Source organism: Chamaea fasciata, unplaced genomic scaffold (assembly GCF_029207755.1).
Source record: "Chamaea fasciata isolate MVZ Bird 193981 ecotype frontalis unplaced genomic scaffold, bChaFas1.0.hap1 SCAF_12, whole genome shotgun sequence".
NCBI classification, from domain to species: Eukaryota; Metazoa; Chordata; class Aves; order Passeriformes; family Sylviidae; genus Chamaea; species Chamaea fasciata.
The window spans coordinates 13,744,368-13,765,062 of record NW_027094097.1 but is presented as its reverse complement, the minus strand read 5'-3'; the positions used below and the strand labels follow the sequence as shown (position 1 = coordinate 13,765,062).

At 43.3% G+C, this 20,695-nt stretch overlaps 2 protein-coding genes across 2 annotated transcripts in view; one reads left to right on the top strand and one right to left on the bottom strand.

Annotated features, from left to right (window-relative positions):
* The first annotated feature begins 7,659 nt into the window (after positions 1-7,659).
* Positions 7,660-20,258, top strand: MEAK7 (MTOR associated protein, eak-7 homolog). The gene is made up of 9 exons (XM_066194703.1): positions 7,660-7,832; positions 8,028-8,142; positions 9,122-9,298; positions 11,797-12,027; positions 12,486-12,630; positions 13,261-13,701; positions 14,902-15,020; positions 15,877-16,056; positions 17,061-20,258. The coding sequence occupies exons 3-9, from the start codon at positions 9,131-9,133 to the stop codon at positions 17,196-17,198; spliced, it is 1,422 nt and encodes a 473-aa protein (XP_066050800.1). The 5' UTR covers positions 7,660-7,832; positions 8,028-8,142; positions 9,122-9,130; the 3' UTR covers positions 17,199-20,258.
* The window catches only part of ATP2C2 (ATPase secretory pathway Ca2+ transporting 2), a 25,446-nt gene continuing 24,964 nt past the window's right edge, over positions 20,214-20,695 (bottom strand). The window contains exon 27 of the mRNA XM_066194704.1: positions 20,214-20,674. Coding sequence (XP_066050801.1) covers positions 20,562-20,674 — 113 coding nt within the window. The 3' untranslated portion in view covers positions 20,214-20,561. The remainder of the gene's footprint in view (positions 20,675-20,695) is intronic.

Here is a 20,695-nt window from a genome sequence, read left to right as displayed (position 1 = left end):
GTGGTTCATGCATTTGAGAGAAAGGCAGTAGTAGCCATAGAAACAGCCTGCTCTTCTTGAGTGGCAGAAGGTATCGTGTGACACCCAGTTTTGCTGGTGGCCTCACACTCTGCCAGTTTTGTGGCTGCTTTTGAGTGTGAGGAGGTTTTTTTGAGGCACCTCAAGCCACTGGAACCAGTTTTATTCTGTGCAGCTCCACAGCTTGGCATCGCCTCTGAGAGGAGGCACCTAAGGGAGGGAGATTCTTTCTGCAGGATGGGAATAAAAGGTGGCCCCAGGGGTTCTTGTAGAAACAGTGCTGTTGCTTTTCCTCCCTCTGTTGTTAGAAAGCATGTTGCTACAGCACTGGAATAAAATCAGGGCCATTACACCGTGTACTCTCTCAGTATTTGTGTCGAGAGATGTGCAAAGGAACAACAAGCCTGCCTGAGGCCACAGAGCAAGACAACGAAAGACCTTGGGAAAAAAAACCGCAAAGGTTTTTTTCACTTTTCAATTCCAACCATTCACACAAAGCATTTCACCACTTCACCTTCTTTTCCCCACCACCTCGAATCTCCCCCACACCAACTGCCAGCACAGAGCCCTACGTAAAGGCAGAGCTTGGCCTGGACTCTGATCTCCTGTGACATATTTTCTGTTTAGTGCTGGAAATCGCTGCTTTAAACTGCAACTTGAGCTCTGTCTGGGGACACACTGAGTCACCTCCAGCAACAGATGATTTACAGGCAGCCCTTCAAAGCTGTCCCAGCTCACTGTTACTATCTTGATCTCACTGGTACCTTACTCAATATAAAAGCACAGGTTATCCTCTTGTTTGTTTGCAATGCCTAATTAGGCCGGAGCTGTAAAAAGCCAGACTGACCTTTAACAGCTCTTTGTACCGGGGAGAAGAGCTGGATTTGCAGTTTAAGACTGCTTGTTGATAATGCTGGTTTCACTCTCCTGTGATAAAGTACAACTTTGAAAACAGAAAACACAGAGAAAGCTGCTGTGTTCTGCTCTGGAGAGCATCTGTGGGGGACACATCTTTGGGGAACACATCTGCCACACGTGTTTTCTGAAGGTACTGGAGTACCCACACATGAAATAAACTCTGAGATGGAAGCAGTTTACTGCCCCAACTTCCTCCCACAGCTCATGACTCCAGCAGGCAGTGCAGCTGGATCACACAGGAAACTGCTGGAACACACAGGAAGCTGCTCCAGAACCAGGCTTTTATAGCCAAAAATTTTGAAAAAAACCAACCTGGAACTGATTGGAGTAATTTGGCAATGCTAAGATGTACAAGGACATGACTGCATACTATATATAGTGTATATATATGCATACACCCCTGGGAAAGGCATGAGGCAGGAAGAGCTTCCTCTCTCACACTTTAATTGGGTGTCTCACCTTTTCCCGGATACTCTTGGAGCAGAGATCCCAGCACTGAGCAGACAGCAACAGCTGGGTGCTCCCACAGCCTGCACTGGTTTTGCTTTGAGCAATAACCATCCCATTGTGGGCACTGGGTTACTCAGGGAAAGGTAAACCAAAGGTTTTGGACTCTGAGAGACACACTCCACACCTGGGCAGAAATATGGGAAGCAGTTAAAAAGATGAGTTACGGTGGAAAATAAACTGTACTGCACAAACAGAGAATGAATAGATCAAATCCAGCCCAGGTGGAAGGGAAGAAGTTGTATGGGAAAAGGAGAGCGTTACAAAGCAGTGCAATGCTTGCACAAACCCCTGAAACTGCAAGAAATTAATTTGTTTACTCAATGACCCTTGACATCACAAGACACGACCATGTTTCCATCACTTATTTTCAAAACTTAAAGGTTTTCCATATAACAGAGGACAAAACACTGGTTTCTTGTTACATGGTGGGTGTCAATACTGCACTCTGCCAAGAAACACAGTTGCCCTGCTGAAAAAGTCTTCCCTCACAAATCTAAAATGTTTCAAGGGGTTTTGTCCCCCTGTTTGGAGAAGGAGTCTGCATTCATTCAAGAGGTGAACAAGGGTGAAAATGAGTTCAGGAATGCTACCAGAACTTTCCCATCTCGTACTCAAACATGTTTTTGTTTGCCAGATGCAGTGCTCTAAAACTGTTTGATGTTTTTCCCCGAGTTTCCACCTCATTGTTTCTGATGGCGGTAGCACTTCCAGGGTTTGGGGTGGGCAGACCAAACAGTCTGACCCCAAGGACACAATGGTGATAACACCCTGTGAGGTGACCCCTGTGCACAAACAGAACAAAAAGTCTGGGCCACAGTGCTACTACGTGTAGTGCTGCCCACATTACAATTGAAATAGATGGGATTAAGCTGTGCTCTGAGGAAATGAGACCTTCTGTTTCCATCTGCAGCAAAAGGATGCTCTGCTTTCCGTCCTGCAGTACTATATATGGAAACAGCTAAAGTTATATATTTTCTATGGAAGACTTCCTCATTGGAAAAAATACCCTCAACAAATTCTAAAATTCCTTCATAGAAAGCAGTCTGTAAATGAAAAAAAAACCCAACCAAACAAAACAAATTAAACCAAAGAAACAAAAAAGCAAACCTAAAAAGCAAACCTAAAACCTGTTGACACTCAGTGAGAGACAGAATTCTACCATGTGACTCCTTCACTCAGTTATAGGCTTGCTGTACTCTACAGTTTTAACTAAACACAGATTACAAACCTTTGCAAACAAAACAAAGGAGTTGGGTAATGCTGTAAGTAATCTGGAATTTAATTCAAACTAGGCCTGGGCTAAGCAGAAAATAAACAAAAGGGGCTGTGTAGGGTTTCTCAGCATCAGAGGTTGCATACTTGGTGGAAAAGGTTCTCTTGTTAAGGATTGTTTGCCTTGTTAAATTGGCTGTGGTTTATATGGATATTATCCCACCTATAAGTACATTTTCTAAAATACTGCACGTTCTAATCTCTACCCATAATCACAGAATCAGAGAATGGTTTGGAGGTGACCTTAAACATCATCTAGTTCCAACCCAAATAATCAGATTTATCTGCTCACTGCACCCTTTCTCCTTTTATAGAAGAGTTGGTAACCAGCAGGCAGAGGGGTCTGTAAAGGGAAGCACAAAGACTTGCAAAACCCAGAACTTCCTTTTTGGCTACTAAGGACTCAGTTCGGGTGAGAATCAGACTTTCTTTTACCCTTATATGGCAATCCCACAAAAACCCGAAGGCAAATCAGGTGAGAAGCTGTGAAGGTGCAGCTCCTCCAGCAGCCAGTTACAGGCAGAGCTGAACGACACGGATATAAAAGGGCATCGGGGGGTAGGTTTGGGCCATACCTTTTAAAGTCAAAGGAATTTTGTGCTGAAGTCACCCTACAGATGATCAGTGGGCTGGGCCTACAACGAGTTTCATCAAATAACGTTACTGCAGCATTGCACTGTGACTGCAGATGGCTTGTGAAACTTCATGTCCCCATCAAAACAGGAAACACGGAGCCAAATGGCATTGAAAGAGTTGAAATTACTTTTGCGTTCACTGGACCCTAAAACATGGTTATGGGTCTCTTATAATTTAACTCTTTTAACTTAAATACCACCTCTTTTGCAAAGGCCAGAGTTCTGCAGTATAATGTAACTGAAATGCTGAGTAATAACTGGAAAGTCAAAAGCATCAGATGTGTTTCCTCCATGTGACTTACAGCAGTGCTTACCTACACTCCAGGCTGCAGGAGGCTTGAAACTTAATGGTTTATTTTGACCTATAGTCCCAATCTCCCTTTCCCAGAAGGTGAATACACCCCCAGAATACCCTGCTGAAAAGTGTCTCCGGTGTGATATCACCATTTTTGGAGTTCTCAGATGCCTATGGCTGAGAGGGCTGGAGTTCTGCTCATTGCATGTGCGAATGCAGCTAATTATAAGCTCTTTGGAACAGAAATCCTGTCTGTCTGCACAGTCTTTGGCACAGCAGGGTCCCTTTCTCAGCTGGCCTCAACTGGTGAGAACTCAGTTCGAGGTATGAATCATATCAAAGGTGAATCAGAACGGTTCTGAATCACTGACACCAGAGGTTACAACTTTAACATATGTATACAAGGCTAACGAGCTGCAAAATTTCTCTGTTCCAACTCAAGAGAGGAGAAAAAATAATTTTACAGAAACGAAAAGATAACTGAGGTAAAACAGATGTGCTTGATATAAACGCAGAGCTGCTTAGCTCATTCATTTACATTCTATTTTGTTATCATGAAATAATTTATTTTATCTGAAGGAGATTTACCTGAGACGAGCTGAAATGAGGATTACCTGGAACTAAGGTCATATAAATTTTCTGTGGTCTGGGAAAACTAATAAAACCAAATCTACTCCATTTTATTAAGGTCAAAAGTATACAGTCTTTTAAATAAAATAGTTCGGGGTTTTGTGGTTTTGGGTTTTTTTCATTCTGCAATCAAACATACGTCTAACAGCAGTTCACAAAATTAGCCACAATTGTTCATAGAAGCTTCTTGTGTTTTTTTCCTCTTTTTTTATACACCAGCATGTTCCTGAATGTCCTTAAAAGGATTCTTAGTGTATTCTCTCTTTCTTACTGGCAGAAACAAAGCACTGGAGACATTTAACCAGCTCTGCTGAGTAGCTGAAAATACACATGAGGAAGTGACGACTCATTTAAAGAGAGCTGCGAATTGTCGCCCTTATGCACCAGGTTTCCAGCTTGACTTTTTACACTCTCGGTGCAAAAAAAAGGCGTGTAAAGGGTGTTTGGCCTCTGACCTGGAAATCCCCCCGCAGCAGGAGCATAATCTGTGCGATTTAGTGATTTAGTGTGAGTATTTTGTGGCTTTAAGAGCTGGTTACCCTGGAGTTTATAGCCTAATGTCACAGGCAAGTGACAAAACGCCATCCAGGAGCAGCAGGAAGCTCGGGTTAGATTGACGGGGAGGGCAAACAAACCCACAAGTTCACAGTCAAAAGACGATAAATTTGAGCTAAGCCAGGCCAGGTACCTTTCAGTAGCTTTTGACTGATTCTGAGCCCAGTAGCTGGAGAAAAAAGGGTCATGAAATCATCATTTGTTTGTGAAGATGATACCGGTCAATCAGAATTAGCTGGCTGGTTGTCAGTCTTAGTGCAAAGTCAGTAAGACATGAATCTCTACTCTTGTCTTTCCAGACATGAAAAGAGGTGCTAGAGAAAGAGATAAAATATGAAACACAACCCGTAAAACAAACAAATGTAAAAAGCCAATTGCATGTGAAGCAATACATCCACAGAAACACTAAGCTTTAAAAATAAAGAAGAAAAAGTTAACTTGAATGAAAAAAGTTTGTTTTACTCATTCTGTGCGTTTCACTTTTCTCCTTGGGCATCAACTGGAGGTTCATTAACACTGATGGAAACCAAACACACAGTGGACTTTTTCCAGAACCTGCTCACACAACCCAGGGAGGGACATCCACCAAGAACCGAGTTTTGTCCTCACGGTCATTACACGGAATTAATAGGAAAGGGATGAACTAATTTATTACACAGGTTTTACTTCCAACACACGGTGTGTAAACAGGGGAATCCAAACCCACCTGGAGCGGTGTTGAAGCCCGCAGTGTGGGCTCCACAGAGAACTTCCTAAACATGTGATGCCATCGTGTGGGCAAAGGCATCTCCAGCAGTTCCCAGAGGAATGTCATTGAATCCTGGAATGTTTCGAGCTCTTTTGAGTTAAAATGGTCATCTCGAGCCTGCTACGGGCAGGGACACCTTCTACTAAGCCAGGCTGAGTTCACATCATATGAACTTGCCATTAATTCCTTAATTTTTACTTGCTATGTCCTGGCCCTGCTGACAGGAGCTGGGTAACTCCTGTGCCTCTAGTGGTGATCAGAGAGAATCCGAAACAGCATCCACCCTGGAATTCTGGTCAATCTGTTTCTAAGTCGAAGCTGGCAACAAGAGAACTATTCTACAGTTTTTTATGAAATTTTGCATCCTTGAGGGTTAAAAAAAACTCCCACAATTAAAAAGTTTGGTTTAACTTTATCAAGATTTTTACTCATTCTTGCAAAAGAGAAAAACAGGGGGAGCTCTGCCATGGTTAGTACAGACAGAATCACAGGGTGCTCCAAGCTCTGTCCAGCCTGGTCTTGAAAACTTCCAGGGATAGGACATTAATAACTTCTCTGGGTAATTATTTTTTTCCCCCTAAATTCTCTCCTTTTGTACATTTCTGCTTTCTGTTGAAAACACACCGATCAGACTATAATTAAAAGTTAAATGCCAAAGCTGATCCACAGTACCTCACTGCAGGAACACTCACAACATCAAATTTGTGGAATTTGCCCATCTCCTCCCATCTGGAAGGAGAAGGAGGCTTCACACTGAGCTCAGTTTGCAGGAAAAATCAAAGTCAGACAATGCATGGACAAAAATGGTGTCACTGCTATGAATGTGAAGGCCTTGGCGTGCTGCAGGAACCAAACCCGGTGGCTGAAAGAACAAGGGGAAAAAAGCAAATGGGATGAAAATTTGCCAACGTGGGAAAAAAAAAAAAAAAGTGAGTTCTGGGACGAGGGTTTTGCAGCACTGAGGTTATAATTTTTCTCCCAAGTATTCACGTCTGACCGAAGGCATGGTCAGTCCCTGTGACCTTGCATTTGTCCCTTAGAGCATGAACAGCCTTTTTACCTCTCAGCCTCAGACCAGCCCGATTTTGCCAGTCAGCAGACAGACACCGGACCTAATCATTGAGAAAATTGTTGTGCTTTCCCTCCACTCCCCACGGCCATTGAAATTCACCAGAGGCCGAGTGTTTACCCTGAAAGTGACCTCTGTGTGTGTGTATTTATTACACACAGGCACACCCAGCTTCTCCCTTCCCAAAGGCCACCAGTTGTTTCCAGCACAGATCAGGGCAGCCACATCTTCCACAGACATTTCTGAGACCTTCCCAGGATACTTTTTGGGATGCTTTTTAAAATGCTTCAGCACAAGGCACCTGACAACCTCAGCCCTGACAAGGAGTTGCGCGGGGTGGTCGCTGTGTCCCAGCTATAACTCTGAATTTTTACTCTTTCTGAAATACGTTTTAGGGCCAGGGAGGATGAGGGAAAAGGGATGCCTCGGGAAGAAGGGTTGCCTCAGGAAGAAGGGCTTCCTGGAAAAGCAGTCTCCTCAAGGAAAAGGGTTTCTGGAAAAGCAGGGTCTCCTCAGGGAGGGCGGCGCCTTAAAGGAGAGTCCCTCTAGGGAAAAGGATCCCCTCAGGGTGGACGGTCCCCTGAAAACGGAGACTTTCTTCACGGCAGTGTTCCCTCAAAAAGGAGGGAAGGGTCCGCTCAAAAAGGAGGGTTTCGTCAGGGAGAAATGTTCCCTCAGGGTAGCGAGTTCCTCAGAAAAGGAGGCTTTCCTCAGGGGCAAGCATTCCCTTAGAGAGCAGGGTCCCCTCAAGGCTGAGGAGCCCCTCAGGGAGGCGGGCTGGCCGCGCTCTCGCGGGTCTCCGGCCGCCTCCTCACCGCCTTGCACTGCGGGCTGCGGCACCGCCCGCCCGCCCGCCCGTCCCCTCCGGACCGCGGGGACAACACCGCGGCTCCTCGCCTTCCCGGCTTCCCCCCACCCCTTCCCTGCCTTCCTCCACTTCCTCCGTCCTTTCCCTGCCTTCCTCCATCCCTTCCCTTCCCGTCTCGCTCCGCCCGTCCCTCCCCGTGGCCGAGGGCCGGGCCCGCGCTCCGCCCCGGCCGGGCGGGCGGAGGTGCCGGATGGCGCCGGCCGGGCCCGGGCCGCTGTTACAGATCGGGGACATCGGGGCCGGGCCCGGGCCGCTGTTACAGATCGGGGACATCGGGGACGGGGACACAGCGGGGACACAGCGGTCACCTGCCGGTAAGCGAGGGGCGGGCGAGGGGCTCGCCCCAGCTCTGCCTCCGCCTCGTCACCGGGATGGGGCGGGGAGCTGCTGCGGAGGGAAATGGGCAGGGCTGAGCCGGGCTGGGCGCACCGGGAATAAACCTTTCAAGGACCACCTTTCTCCAGTGTTCTCTGCTTAAATTAACAGCATCTCCACGGTCTGTCTTCTAGGTTACAGTGGTTTCCATTCACCCCTCGGTGTTTGCCCCACGATCGGCATCTTCCTCAGGCAAGCAAGGCTTTAGGCCTGAAAGTGAAGCAGCCACAACCCGGCCTCTTGTCTACGGTAAACAAAGTTAACGACAGGAATACTGCTTTGGGCTCAGCAGTTGTCCTTCGGAGGCGGCTGAAGGGCTGTATCATCGGCTTGTCTGCAAAAGAGAGCTGTCAGGAAGGACATGGAATTTGTTGGAAAAAAAAACCCTACAAAATGATCTTTTCATTCTGTTTCTGTTCTTTTTCATGTTGTCACCCCAGACAACACCAAAAATCAAGTTTCTGTAATGCAGGTGACTCCTGGGACATTGAGAAAAATAGTTGTACTACTGAAAGTGTAAAATAAACAAAGAAACCGTAAATCAACCTCCCATTGCCAACTTTAATTCTGTGGGTACCAACTCCCAATGATTGATTTATTGGTTTTTTATGAATCTGTGTGTTTTTAATGGGTCTTGAGTTGTGTTCCTAAACGTTTTTCTTTCTTTGTTTCAAATTATTTTTATCGAGTGTCCATAAAAAATTCACTCTCGTGATTTTCAGAGACTTTGCCATGATGGTGTTTTAGTGCCACATCATATTGGCAAACTTAGGTCCAGTCCATTAATGCACCAGAAAGATGCAGCATAATCTGTCATAACTAATCCATTATCAGGCTTTTTTCCCTTCATGTTAGGGATGTATTCCAGCTGTCAAACTCACGGTGACTTTGTCTAAACTGATTTAACCATTAGATCATATTGGTTTTTCCATTTGATAGAGAGACTTGACTGAGGTTTGCATTGGTGGCCAGGGTGGTTTTAGCCAAGAGCTGTCAGACTGTCAGCTTTTAAAGCACAGTTACTGTTCACAGATGTTCTCCAGGTTCATTGAGCCTCGGTGAATACAGAGACTAAACAGTAGTTTTAATAATTTCCTGTAAGGCTGCTAATTTGCTCTTCTTGTAAAGCTTTCACTGGTGTGTTAGTCTGTTTGATGTGTCTTTCATGGCCCTTGTGATACCTTTCTGTGTTTAATGTTTCTTTTGATTTTTTTTCCCTTTGATTCAGGTTGAAAAGATGGGGAATGCTGAAAGCAATGCCTATCAGAGTCACCTTTCCAGGTTTCTTCCTGAGGAGCAGTCTGACATTGATGGGCTATTCGACACCTTATCAGGATCGAGTGGCTCAGCTGGAGCAAAAAATACCAAAGCTGCAAAGAAAACTGTCACTCTGGCAGCACTACAGGCAAGACAATCTGTTATTCATGATATAGCTGGGATGTAGTGCATTGAAAAGAATTCCATAAAGATGTGGTATTTTTTAAGGATTGCTCATCTCAATTTAACTTCTCATGTTTTGGGGCAGGATGGATATTTAACTTTTCCCTGCAGTTTAACCAGAGTAGTGACTTTCAAATTTGCATTTACCTCTTAAATTGAACTTTTGGGTCCATTTGCAGCTTTCCTGATGCTGAATTAAGTTGGGGTGTATGGAAATATTTTCACAGAGACCTGAAAAATGGGAAGAATATTTTTACCCCTGGAGTCTGCAGTGTGGGATCATTTACAGATTGTCTTGAGAAGCTGTCACAAAGTCAGATATTATTTGGTTATGCCTGTCTCCCTCGACATATCACTGTCTCTAATCTCTTCACTTGTACTAAAAGAAGAGAATTCAATTTGACTTGATTAAGCTGTGGCTCTCTGTTTTTGCTGATTATCATGCATTATGCTTCTGATCAACTTTGCATTCATTTTCTAATCAAGGAAAGAGAAAAATGAGTCATTAGGATCCTTAATAACTTCAGCTAGTCAGGAACTAAGTGGCCAAATGAATGTGGTGGTAAAGTGCAGTTTTATACATATTACACAGATAATGGAGTCAAATTAAAACTCATTGAAAGCAGCAGGTTATTTTAAGGTGTTCAGCAATGCCTGTGCATACAGAGCAGCTTCAGCCTTCCTGCAGCCTGGCTGTTCATGAGCTGTCACCAATTTTTGGAATACCAACTTTGGAAATGATGTTCCTGCTGCCTGGTTTTTCAGCACTAACTCATCCAACATCCTTGGTACCTGTTAATTGTTTGGGACGTGGCAGAATTCCTGTTTCCATCTTTCCCCTAGATCAGTGTGATCTTTGATGGGCATTTCCCTTTTCTCTTCCTACCTTTTTGTTTGGCAGCCTAAATTAAAAACCTTTTGGAAGACTTCCTTCTAGGTGCAGGGAGAATGGCAAATGACAGGTGACAATGCTTGTGCCTGGTCTGAGATGTGACAGATTACATCCAACAATAATCTGGTACCCAGCTCTGCTTAGGTTGCACATGTGGGCCAGGACAGGCTGCACTGCATCGCTTGGGAAGCTGGTGGAGCAGGAACCTCTTGGTAATTTCCTCAAGCCTTTTTAAATCAAGGCTTCTAAGCTGTCAGAGGCGTGAGTTAGATGGTTATTAAGAATTCCTTTTTTACACATCTCCTTTTTTTTTCGCACCCCAGGTCCACTCTTTGAAACAGCCAGAAGCAAAATGAAACAGCACAGTGAAGTGGTGGGATTAGGTAGGGAGTAGGTAGGTAATTCAGCAGTGTGAAGTAAAAAACCCTTGAGTATAATGTTTTAGTTGTGTTCCCTGCTGCCTCTCCCACTCGAGGCTCGTGTAGGATTTTTAGAAAGCCTCTCAAAGACAGCTGTACCCCCTGTGAGCATCCCTCCCTGGCTGTGGAGCACTCTGATGTGAAAGGCTGTGCCTGCTATTTCTGCTGCTGCTGGGATCAATGGGAGTTGTGGCTCTGACGTCAGTGCAGGCTGCGCAGAGCTCAGGATATTGGATCTCTCATGCCCAGCAACAGCCATTAACAGCAAATAGGAGCAGCCCAGGTGGCTTCCCAGGAGTGGGATTGAGCCAGGAGTCAGTAATAGCAGCTCCCCTGAGTGGAGTTGGGCTTTTAGGCACAGTCCCCACTGAGCTACACCCCGTGTGGAGGAGTCAGGTCACATCTCTGTGCACAGTGAGGACACTGGGTAATCATGTCCTCCTGTGTGCATGTTCTTGAGATGATTTATTTTTAAACTCTGTAATTATGTTGAACACTCTGAAAGTTGAATCCATAGTCAGATCTTTCCCACAGAGCTGTGATGGATGATGATATATGCCAGCTAGATTTCAACTCAAAGGGCCAAGCATGCAATCCAGATGAATAAGTGCTGATTTTGACTCTCTTAACACCAGGGATGCTTTTTAAAAATCAGGTGATCTGTGCTTCAATTAGTTGCTATGCAGGGAGAAATTTTCCAGGGTTGTTCCTACACGTGTATGTGGGGTTAAACACTGCCTTGAGGCCAAACCTGAGATATGGAAAACATTCCATTTTGTTTTTAAGTGAGCTGCACTATGGAAAGCAGAATTAAAACACAATTTTGAATGTTCAACTGGCAGAGCTGTAAACCTTTGCACCAGAGTTATCACCTAGAAACCCTTTGCTAATATCCTATTAAGACTTTACAGTGTTGATTTTTCTGAAGCCCGTGGCACTTCCAGAAAAAACCGTATCAACCTCAATCACTAAAAAAAAAAAAAAAGAAATCACTATAAAAATAGAGATTTTTAGTTTTTCTCTTGGCAAAGGAGTTCGTTGACAAAAGTTTTTTGCTGGTACTACAGACTGTATGTCAGCACAGATTACCTGGAGCACCTCAGTTATTCTTTATGTGTAAAATGTTGCTGTTTGCTCTTTCTCTCACTGCAGGCACACACCCGGGAGCCCCTGCCAGAGCCGATGACTGCTCGGTTGTACAATGGGATGAAAAGCATTGACCTGCCTGGAAAATCATCCGGGCTGAGTGAACAGATCGCTAAGGAGCAGTTCGTGATTTTTATGTCGAACCTCTTAAAAGGGAATGCAGATGAGAAGATTAGCATCATAATGAGAATGATCGCCAAGACGGGAGGGCCTCTGAAGGGCAAACAAATCCAAGAGGTAAACGAGCAGTTAAATGTGTGTTGGGGGGACAGTAGAAGAGCAGGGCTCTAGTTAAGATCCAGCAAGGGCTGTGTGTGCTTCTGGGAACTGAGTGAAAGGCTTTCTAGAGCTTTAGTTGCAGCATCAACTACGCGGCTTTTGAGATATCAGAGAACAGTAATTCCCTAGCAGCTCCTACACTGCATAATCGACCCTCTCCTCCCTCTTTCAATTCCCTATTTTATGGAGGGGCTTTGTGAAGTAACATGTATGAAATGTCTTCAAAAAGGATCCTTTTCAAGGCCTATGACACCGAAATAGCATTTCTGTAGTTCCTGACTTGTCCTGGCAAGAGATGTTTCTGCCTTTGGGATTACAGCATCACTACTGCTTGACTTTATCTTCAGATGATCCTTTGAAGCTCTTGGATATTTCACTTAAAAAATACCAAAATGGTGATGTTTTAATTTTTTAAGTTCACAGAGGATCTGATCACATCTGTAGTCCATGTACTGAGCTACAGGAAGGAGCTGAAAGGTTGGAACTTGGAGAATACAAGGGATTCTTCAAGTGGAGTCAAAGCTTTGGCTTCTGAGCTGCTGTCAGAATTGAGGCTTCCAGGTAAGCAGCCCTGATTCAGCATTTTTCAGGGCTTGTGCAATCACTGATCTCATGAGAGTTTCTCTCTTTAGGTCACAGCTTTGAATTTAAAGGGTGAGACCAAAATTTCAAACCTAGTGCTTAGAAAATGATGTTGGAATTTTATTTATTTAACCTTACCGTCTTTCTCCCCTCAGTTCAGGTGAGATTTGATCTGAAGTCCCAGTTTGTTGTGGAAACATGTCTGTTTTACAAATGCCTGACTTGCAAATGATAGGAATGGACATCTAAACAATATTTATTTGAATAAAATTTATCATGTGTTGTTGACTGTGTCCTTTTGTAAAGCATAGGTCTGTCTTGCACCATTTTAGTAACAGATTTTGGTGTCTTGTAAAAGAACATTTCATGAGTTGTAGCTTGGAGTCTGTGTTTCTAAATCATGGCAGCCCAACCAAAGAATGCCACAGGTAACTGTTTCTCAGTTCTGTGTTGCATTTGTTTAATGTAGTTGACACTTCACTGTTCCTGGCTCCTTTCATATTTTTCTCTCCATTACAATAATGGAGCATCATGTTTACACTTTAAAATCACTTGATTATTTTCCAGATGAGGAGACTTACCCCTGTCCCCGTGTGTCTTGTTCTTTAGATGGCACAAAACCTGTGGGTTCTCAGCTGCTGGAGACAAATTTTGACCAAAGTGTCATTGAGGATTGGGTGTACAGAGTTCCCCAGATCTCAGTTTTCCTCAGTGTTGTCATCAGGCAAGGCCTCCACGTCCTGCATTCCCTCCCAGACCAGACCAACGACATCCTCAACCTGGTCCCTCTCTGCAAAGGCATCAAAGGGAGAGGAGTCGTCAGCCTCTTTGACATCCCAGCCATCATCTACATCAACTCCCACCTGCCTGCAGAGATGCAGCACAAGTGGCAGCTTTTGTTTTCCTCCAGGCTCCACGGGGAAAGCTTCTCACAGCTGTGTGCCCACATAGTGAACAAAGGGCCCTGCCTGGTGATCATAAGGGACGTGGATGGTTTCCTCTTTGGTGGCTTTGCATCTCACTCCTGGGAGGTGAAGCCACAGTTTCAAGGTAAAACTCACTTTCCTTTCTTTAGTATCTCTGGTAAATATCCCTGTTTTGTGTACAGGCACAAGAATCTTGTCCCCTTTACGTCCCTTTTAATGACACAAAAATGTTTCTTAAACTTCCAACTGAATTTTTCTGTGGCAAAAATAACACTAATTTTCAAAGAACATAAAACACACGCAAAGGTATTCTTAGCATGGCAGTCAGGCGTGTTGCTGATTAATATTTATAGTCTGTTACTTGATAAGGTTTTTAAAATTGCAGGACTTATTGACCACAGAGCATGTTTTCAGGGAAATCTATCAAGCCCTAAAGCTGCTTAGGTTGAAAATCAAATGCAAGTAAATGAAGTAGAGCACAGATGATGAATTAGTGTCTAAATAATTTGTCCACAGGATGGCAGTCCTTCATCAGGAACACCTGAGCCTCCTCTTAGCCATTTGTTCACTGTCTTTTCCACCTTCTAAAATCCAGCAGCCAGAGGATTTTTGATCAAGCTAAACTTCTTGTTCCCTTAAAACTTCGGGGGAGAAGAGAGGGTTTTTGAATAACTCTTTGGAAAGAATGTTTGTGATGGATTTGTGAAGTAAAAAACATGGGCTATGGGTATTTGGTGTTGCTGGGAATCCTCACTCTGCCCACATTAGAAACTCAATTCATGTCCTAAATGAGTATTTGAAAATTACCTCTTCAGACAGTTAGTATAATACTATTTAACACTGATTACACATTCCTTTTCCTTGTATTTTTTTCCCGATAGAGAAACATACAAAACATACAGGGCAAGCCCACCACAGGTGCCTCTGAATCCCGAGCTGTGCGTGGTGAAAATTGCCCTAAATTGTCAGCTCTGAATTGATTGATGTATCAATGCAGTAAGAACTAGGGATGTCTGTGTTCACACCACTTTGTTCAGGTCTGTCACCTGGCCAGTTTTAAGTGCTGTAATACAGTCTGGGGTAGGTGACACAGTGACATAATGTCCTAGTGGTGCCTCTGACTCTGCCCTTGATCACAGGCTGTAATTGCATTGATTTTTGTGACTGCACAGAGTTCACTGAGAATAAAAAATGCATCTAAACCTTGATGGGAGATCTACCAGCTTTCTGAGATGGGGACTGGTGTCTTTGAATTATTCAGCTTAAATTATTTTTTATAATTTAAGTTATTGCGTGTCTGACCTGAGGTCTTCTCTGTTTGCAGGTGACAACAGGTGCTTTTTGTTTTCTGTTTTCCCCACTCTGGCTGTGTACACATACACAGGGTACAATGACCACTACATGTATTTAAACCATGGCCAACAGACTATGCCAAATGGACTTGTAAGTATTCAGAAATGATGATTTGGAAATTGGATTTGTGGCTGGCGTTTGGAAGTGTTTTGTGGGTTTTTTTGGTTTTTTTTCTCTTTATTTTTTGAGAGCAGATTTATTCCACTTGTTATTCTCTGAGGGAATTTCCCTGCCTGAAGCAGCACAAAACAGTGATGTGTGTAACTGAGGATTTTCCTGCTGGCTGCTCTCCCTGCCACACCAACTGCTTTTGGAATTATGGAGGAGAAAGGCCAGCAGAATGAGAGTGCAGACATTGCAAGTAGCTGCTGCTGCTGCTGTGTGATGACAGTGGCAGGAGCTGCTCCTGCTCAAGTTCACAAATGAGCTCTCCAGATGCAGAGGAGTTTCTGCAGAGCTACAACACACTACCTGTCTTGGAAATGCTCTACAGTTTTGGAGCATTATGTTCCCATAACTTTGGGGATTGCAGCAGGCTGGAATTCATTTTCTCTAGAGAAAGTGAACAACATCAAATTGGATTATTGGTTTCTGTAGGTGCTTTCCTAAATGGAAAGGAGGCAGCAAACCCGAGCACTACCATTCTGTTTGAAATGGAGCTGTTAATAAACAAAAGCCAGGAGCTTGATTTCTGGCACAAGTCACAGATATTTGTACTCTCTGAAGCACAGAGGTAGGGCAGCATCACTCAGGTGAATTTTTAGTTGTACTGAGGAATAATAGATGCGGGTACAGAGGCCCGTCTTCACTCAGAATCCCCTTTTTTCACCTACCCACAGAAGTGTAGCATAAATACTGACCATGGCAGCTTATTCTCAGGTTTCCTGACCTTCCCAGTGTGTTTTCCTTGTGCAGGTTGTGTTTAATGTGCTGGTTTTCTCCCCAGGGGATGGGTGGACAGCATGGCTACTTTGGGCTCTGGATAGACAGTGACTATGGGAAGGGTCACAGCAAAGCCAAACCTCGGTGCACCACCTACAACAGCCCCCAGCTGTCAGCCAAGGAGGATTTTACACTGGATGCCATGGAAGTTTGGGCAGTGGGAGATGCCCCTGAGAGTGCAGGGGTAGGTGAAATTGTGAATTGAACCTGTGAAGTTGTGTCCTGGTTGGAACAGGAGATGGGAATGCAAGGCTCACGGTTTGCAGTTTTCTGTTTAAACACTTTCTCTTCATTGCAGTGAATAACATTTTCTTTACCATTGGTGCCATGTGTTTTGTAGCAAATAGCAAAACTGTGGTGGAATTATTGAGGGGTGTCAACAAGAAAGAATATCAGGAGCCATGAGGTGATAAAGCTAGAATTGCAGGACTTTGAATTTCAAAAAGCCTTTTTGGTACTGAGGAACGGTCTCTGGGAGGAACCTCCTTGGAGTGGCTCAGTTAAAACCCAGAGTTTCTAAAAGCACTGGAAGTTCTCAAGTGAAGTCTAATCTGTAGTTCAGGAAGAGACCCAAAAGCTTTCTTTATCTATAGCTTTGAATTTACTATTGTTTTACCATAAATTTGTGTGAATAGGTTTGTGCCAGTCTTTCTGCACTTGGTTTATTTTTGGGAATGAGTAGGAGCCCTCTCTCCAAACTCCTCTATCCCTGCAATTTATTCTCCTATTAAACTGTCTGGTCTGTACAGTTTGGTGGGGTTTTAAAATTAATTTTCTTATGATTTTTACATCTTTTCATACTAAATTCATGTGCCCTGGATACATAGCTCTAAGGAAAAACAGAGCAAACTGTTTACAGAAAATGTTGAATTGTAACTGGATCTCTCCTTTAAAAACTTCACATCAGCACTTCAGGCTGAGGTGGGGTTAACCAGGATGTCCTGGATGGCTTGTAACCTGAATAAACTTGAAGTAGCTCACTGTCATCTCAGGAGCAGTTTATGGCTATTTTATGTAACTGCAGCAATAAAATTCATTTGATGTATTTGTGGATTCTGAAATTGGAAATACGTCTTCTCCGCTGTGCCAAGCTTGCAGACCACATTGCTTACAGATTTTTGAGCGTGTCCCTTCCCTGTGGCTTGATCCTGACATTTTAAATTGACTGTGTTTTATTTTCTTTTGAAGAGAAAAGGTAAGAAGAGTATCCTGGATGTGGATCCTCAGGCTCAGGCCTTGTTGGAAATGGCTGGAAAAAGCCGCCAGAGCGAAGGTCTGCGGGAGCCCATGGAGGAGGATGAAGATGATGATGATGATGAGAGCTAAAGGAGCCACAGTAACACAAAAACCCTTTACTTTTATTTGCTTCAAGTGGTGATGGTGTTTCTTGGACAAGATATTTTTTACCCTTTTGTTTTTTTCCCCCTTGGAACTTACCTCATTGTCTGGGACAAAGCTTAAACCTTGTACTTGTGTAATATTTAGGTCAAAAATATTTAGGTAATATTTAGGCACTACTCTGCCTGAAGGGTTTTGTTTGGGGAGGACAGAAAAATTAACTGGGGACATAATCATTAGGCATGGCTGAGCTCTAGCTGAGTGTGAATCTGCTTTCATTCCCAATAGATCGTGTCTGCACACTGAATTAAAAGCAGCAGAAGTTATTGACAGTATGGCTTTCTGTCCTGGAGAATTGATATGTACATAGTTATATATTTATAAAACTTTTTCAAGGCACTGATTAAAGCTCTTATACCTCAGCTGCACATATTTATTTGCATGCAATGAAATTAGTCAGCAAAGCATACAGACTGTAATGATGTCTTACACTGGTGAACATGGAATAGTCCACATGATGCCATATGAAGCGTGCTATTAATTAGCATTATTTCAGTTAAAGCATTAAATTTCAGGCTTGCTAAGTCAGATTTTCAGCAGGTGATTCCATGTGAGCTGTAGGATGTCCAGAATAATTATTCAGCAACAAGTTTTATAGTACTCCACTATCCCTACTGCATCTCAATCTGTTTCTGCAGAAACTTATCTGTTGCTTTTTAAACTTAGACCAGAAGCATTGGAGCCATATTTATCCTAGAAACGGGCCATACCTCCAGCGGAATTCTCTAGAGAAGTTGCTTTCTTTAGCAGCCTCATGAGATTGGAATAAAAGCTCAGTCTGTAAAAAAGGCTGAGTAAGAAGCAGCCACATTTAATTGGGAATAGGATCTGCAGATAACTATATCAGTGAAAGAAATAAAAATCAGGGTTATGTCTGTAAAACGTTTAAAGAAGATTGCTGTACACTTTATTTCCATATGAGGAATGATTACTCTATTATGGAAAAGAATCTCCACAATGTGAAATGCAGGTATTGGGGTTTGTGCTCTGTTTTGTGACTCTTCACCAGTTTTGTCAGGTCTCTTATACTCAGGACTATTTCTACTTGAATTAGTTCCCATGTCTCAGTAATTACTACTTCGAACTTGCTAATTCTATGTGTAATTACCTTGTCAAAAATAACCCTGATTTCTGTCAGGGGCTGTAATTTCTAATTTAGCAGCAAGTGTTTAGTTATCGGTGTTTCTGACTGTCAGTCTTTCTCCTCCTGAGGAAAAGGAGTGTGTCCAATTCCCTTTGTTGTGGCATGAGTTTGTCTGCTTTGCAGCTTAGAGAAAAACAACAGAATTCTCTAGTTTCCTCTCATGTGGCCTTCCTTAAAATCCTTTCCCTTGGTTTTTTCTTGTATGAGATTTTTTTCCCCCACCTGTTGTTTTTCATAGGGAGCCAGATTCAAATATTCTGAACAATGTGCCTTAACGTAGGTCTAATTTTTAAAAATTACATTAAACAACATGAATTTAGCCTTGAAAGGAAAGCATGAAGGAATCCCTCCACCCAGGCATCCTGGGACTCAACTGTGTGTCTTGTAGAGTACCTGAACTAATGCTTGGGACATTTATATGCTGTTTGTTCCAGTACAGAGAGTGCTGTGAAAGGCCTGGGAGAATGTCCTTTTATGCTGTATTTTGCTTAGAGAAACCAGATAATCTCCCAAGTTTGTAACACACAGAAAAAAAAACCCATCAGAATAATTGCACTGGTAATTTTGTATAGTTTCCTTCTCTCTATATATTAAAAATACTAAATTTTACAATGTAAGTAGTAAGTACATGATGCTGTCTGTGAGTGTGGTGATAGCAGCTTTTGTTTGAACATTCTCAAACTCCCACCCTGAGTCTCAGAGGTCTTTTTCACTTAGCAGTGACTAAGCCTATTAAACACTCACATGTGGATGGCATACAGGATGAGACAGTTGAGTTTCTGCACTTAAACATAAACAGCTAGGCTTTATTTTCCTTCCATTACAAGGCAGAAGCTTGTTTTTGAGAACTGAAACTGCAAGGGTATAAAAAAAATAAAATTGAATGGTACAAAGCTACTCTCCAGCAAAAATACTTCAGTGGCCAGGTTTTTTTTGATTGTTAATGAGTATAGCTGTTTCTTTATAGACTCTGAATTCAAAATGTAATCCTGCTTAAACTTCATCTTGTGACTATCAGCATAGCATTGTGACGTCTGGAATTGTAGTTTTTTGACAAGTTTGTGTCTGAGACTCTTCCTCTTCACTTTGAAGCTGTTAAGATGGGGCAAGAAGAAAACTGGCACTGGCACTTTAGGAAATGTCTCAGTGAAACATTATTTACTAGGTTGGATTTACTAATCCAACCAGCAGGTGGGATTCTTAAATGTTCTTTAAATGTAAAATATGGGCTTGGGAGAGACTCAATTTTTCTTTTAATCCGAACCTAACGATTTAGAAATTTGGGCTTCATGCTCATACGCCTAAAAATGTCCAGAAAGCTTTTGTCAGCATTGGGCTTAGCTATGATCTGAACAGCTCAGTCCCTTTTGTGCAGTTTTGACCCAGCTGCAAAGCTCAACATCTCTGCTCTGTTCCTGACTCACCTTTACTCTCAGGCTCTTGTGGAAGCAAATCCATTTCCCATTAAATCCATGTGGAAGTGAGTCCCTTTCCCATTAAATCCATGTGGAAATAAGCCCCTTTCCCATTAAATCCATCCACTGCTGAGCATTGGGTCTGATCAGCCTTCCCTTTTTCTCCTGTCAGTCACACAGGTACAAAAACTTCAGCTCCCTGCTCTGTTTGATAGCTCCCCACAGTTGCCTTGAAAATCTTGCTGAGTCAAGCCCAGATATCTGGGAATCCACAGACACTATAAATTGAAGGGAAAGAAATGTTTCAGGGCAGATCTTTTCCACTCTTCTAATTAAACGTTAAAGGACATGTCTAAATCACAAGTCTCACTCAGACACTTGTCAGTAGATTTTTATTAATAAAAATGATTCTGATTTAAATAAATAAAATCTCAGTTTATTCACAATAGATTTTTTCTGTACAGGTGTGAAACTTCTTTTGTCTGGGGTTAGCACAGCCTTCTGGAATACAGATCAGTGTTATAAAAATACACCTGCTCTTGGTTCAGACCAGGAGCCATTCTGGAGGTCTCTGCAGACAGCTCAGGAGCAGGTACAAGAGTCTCTGGTGTGAGGACTCTTGGTACAGCTGCACTTGGGTACCTTCAGGAAGGATGTGTGGGTCTCAAAGCCCTGGACTGGGATTATCCTGCACCACAGCTCTGCTCCAAGGGTGTTTTAGAGCAGTCTCAGTCAGTTGTGACGTCCCTTCGTGTGCTTTGGGGGGCAGCAGCGCTTCTCACAGAGTTTGACGAGCTCGGACACCACGAACACTGAGGAAGCCAGGCCGGTGAGGAACAGCAGGTCTGGGACAGGAGAGAGTGGAG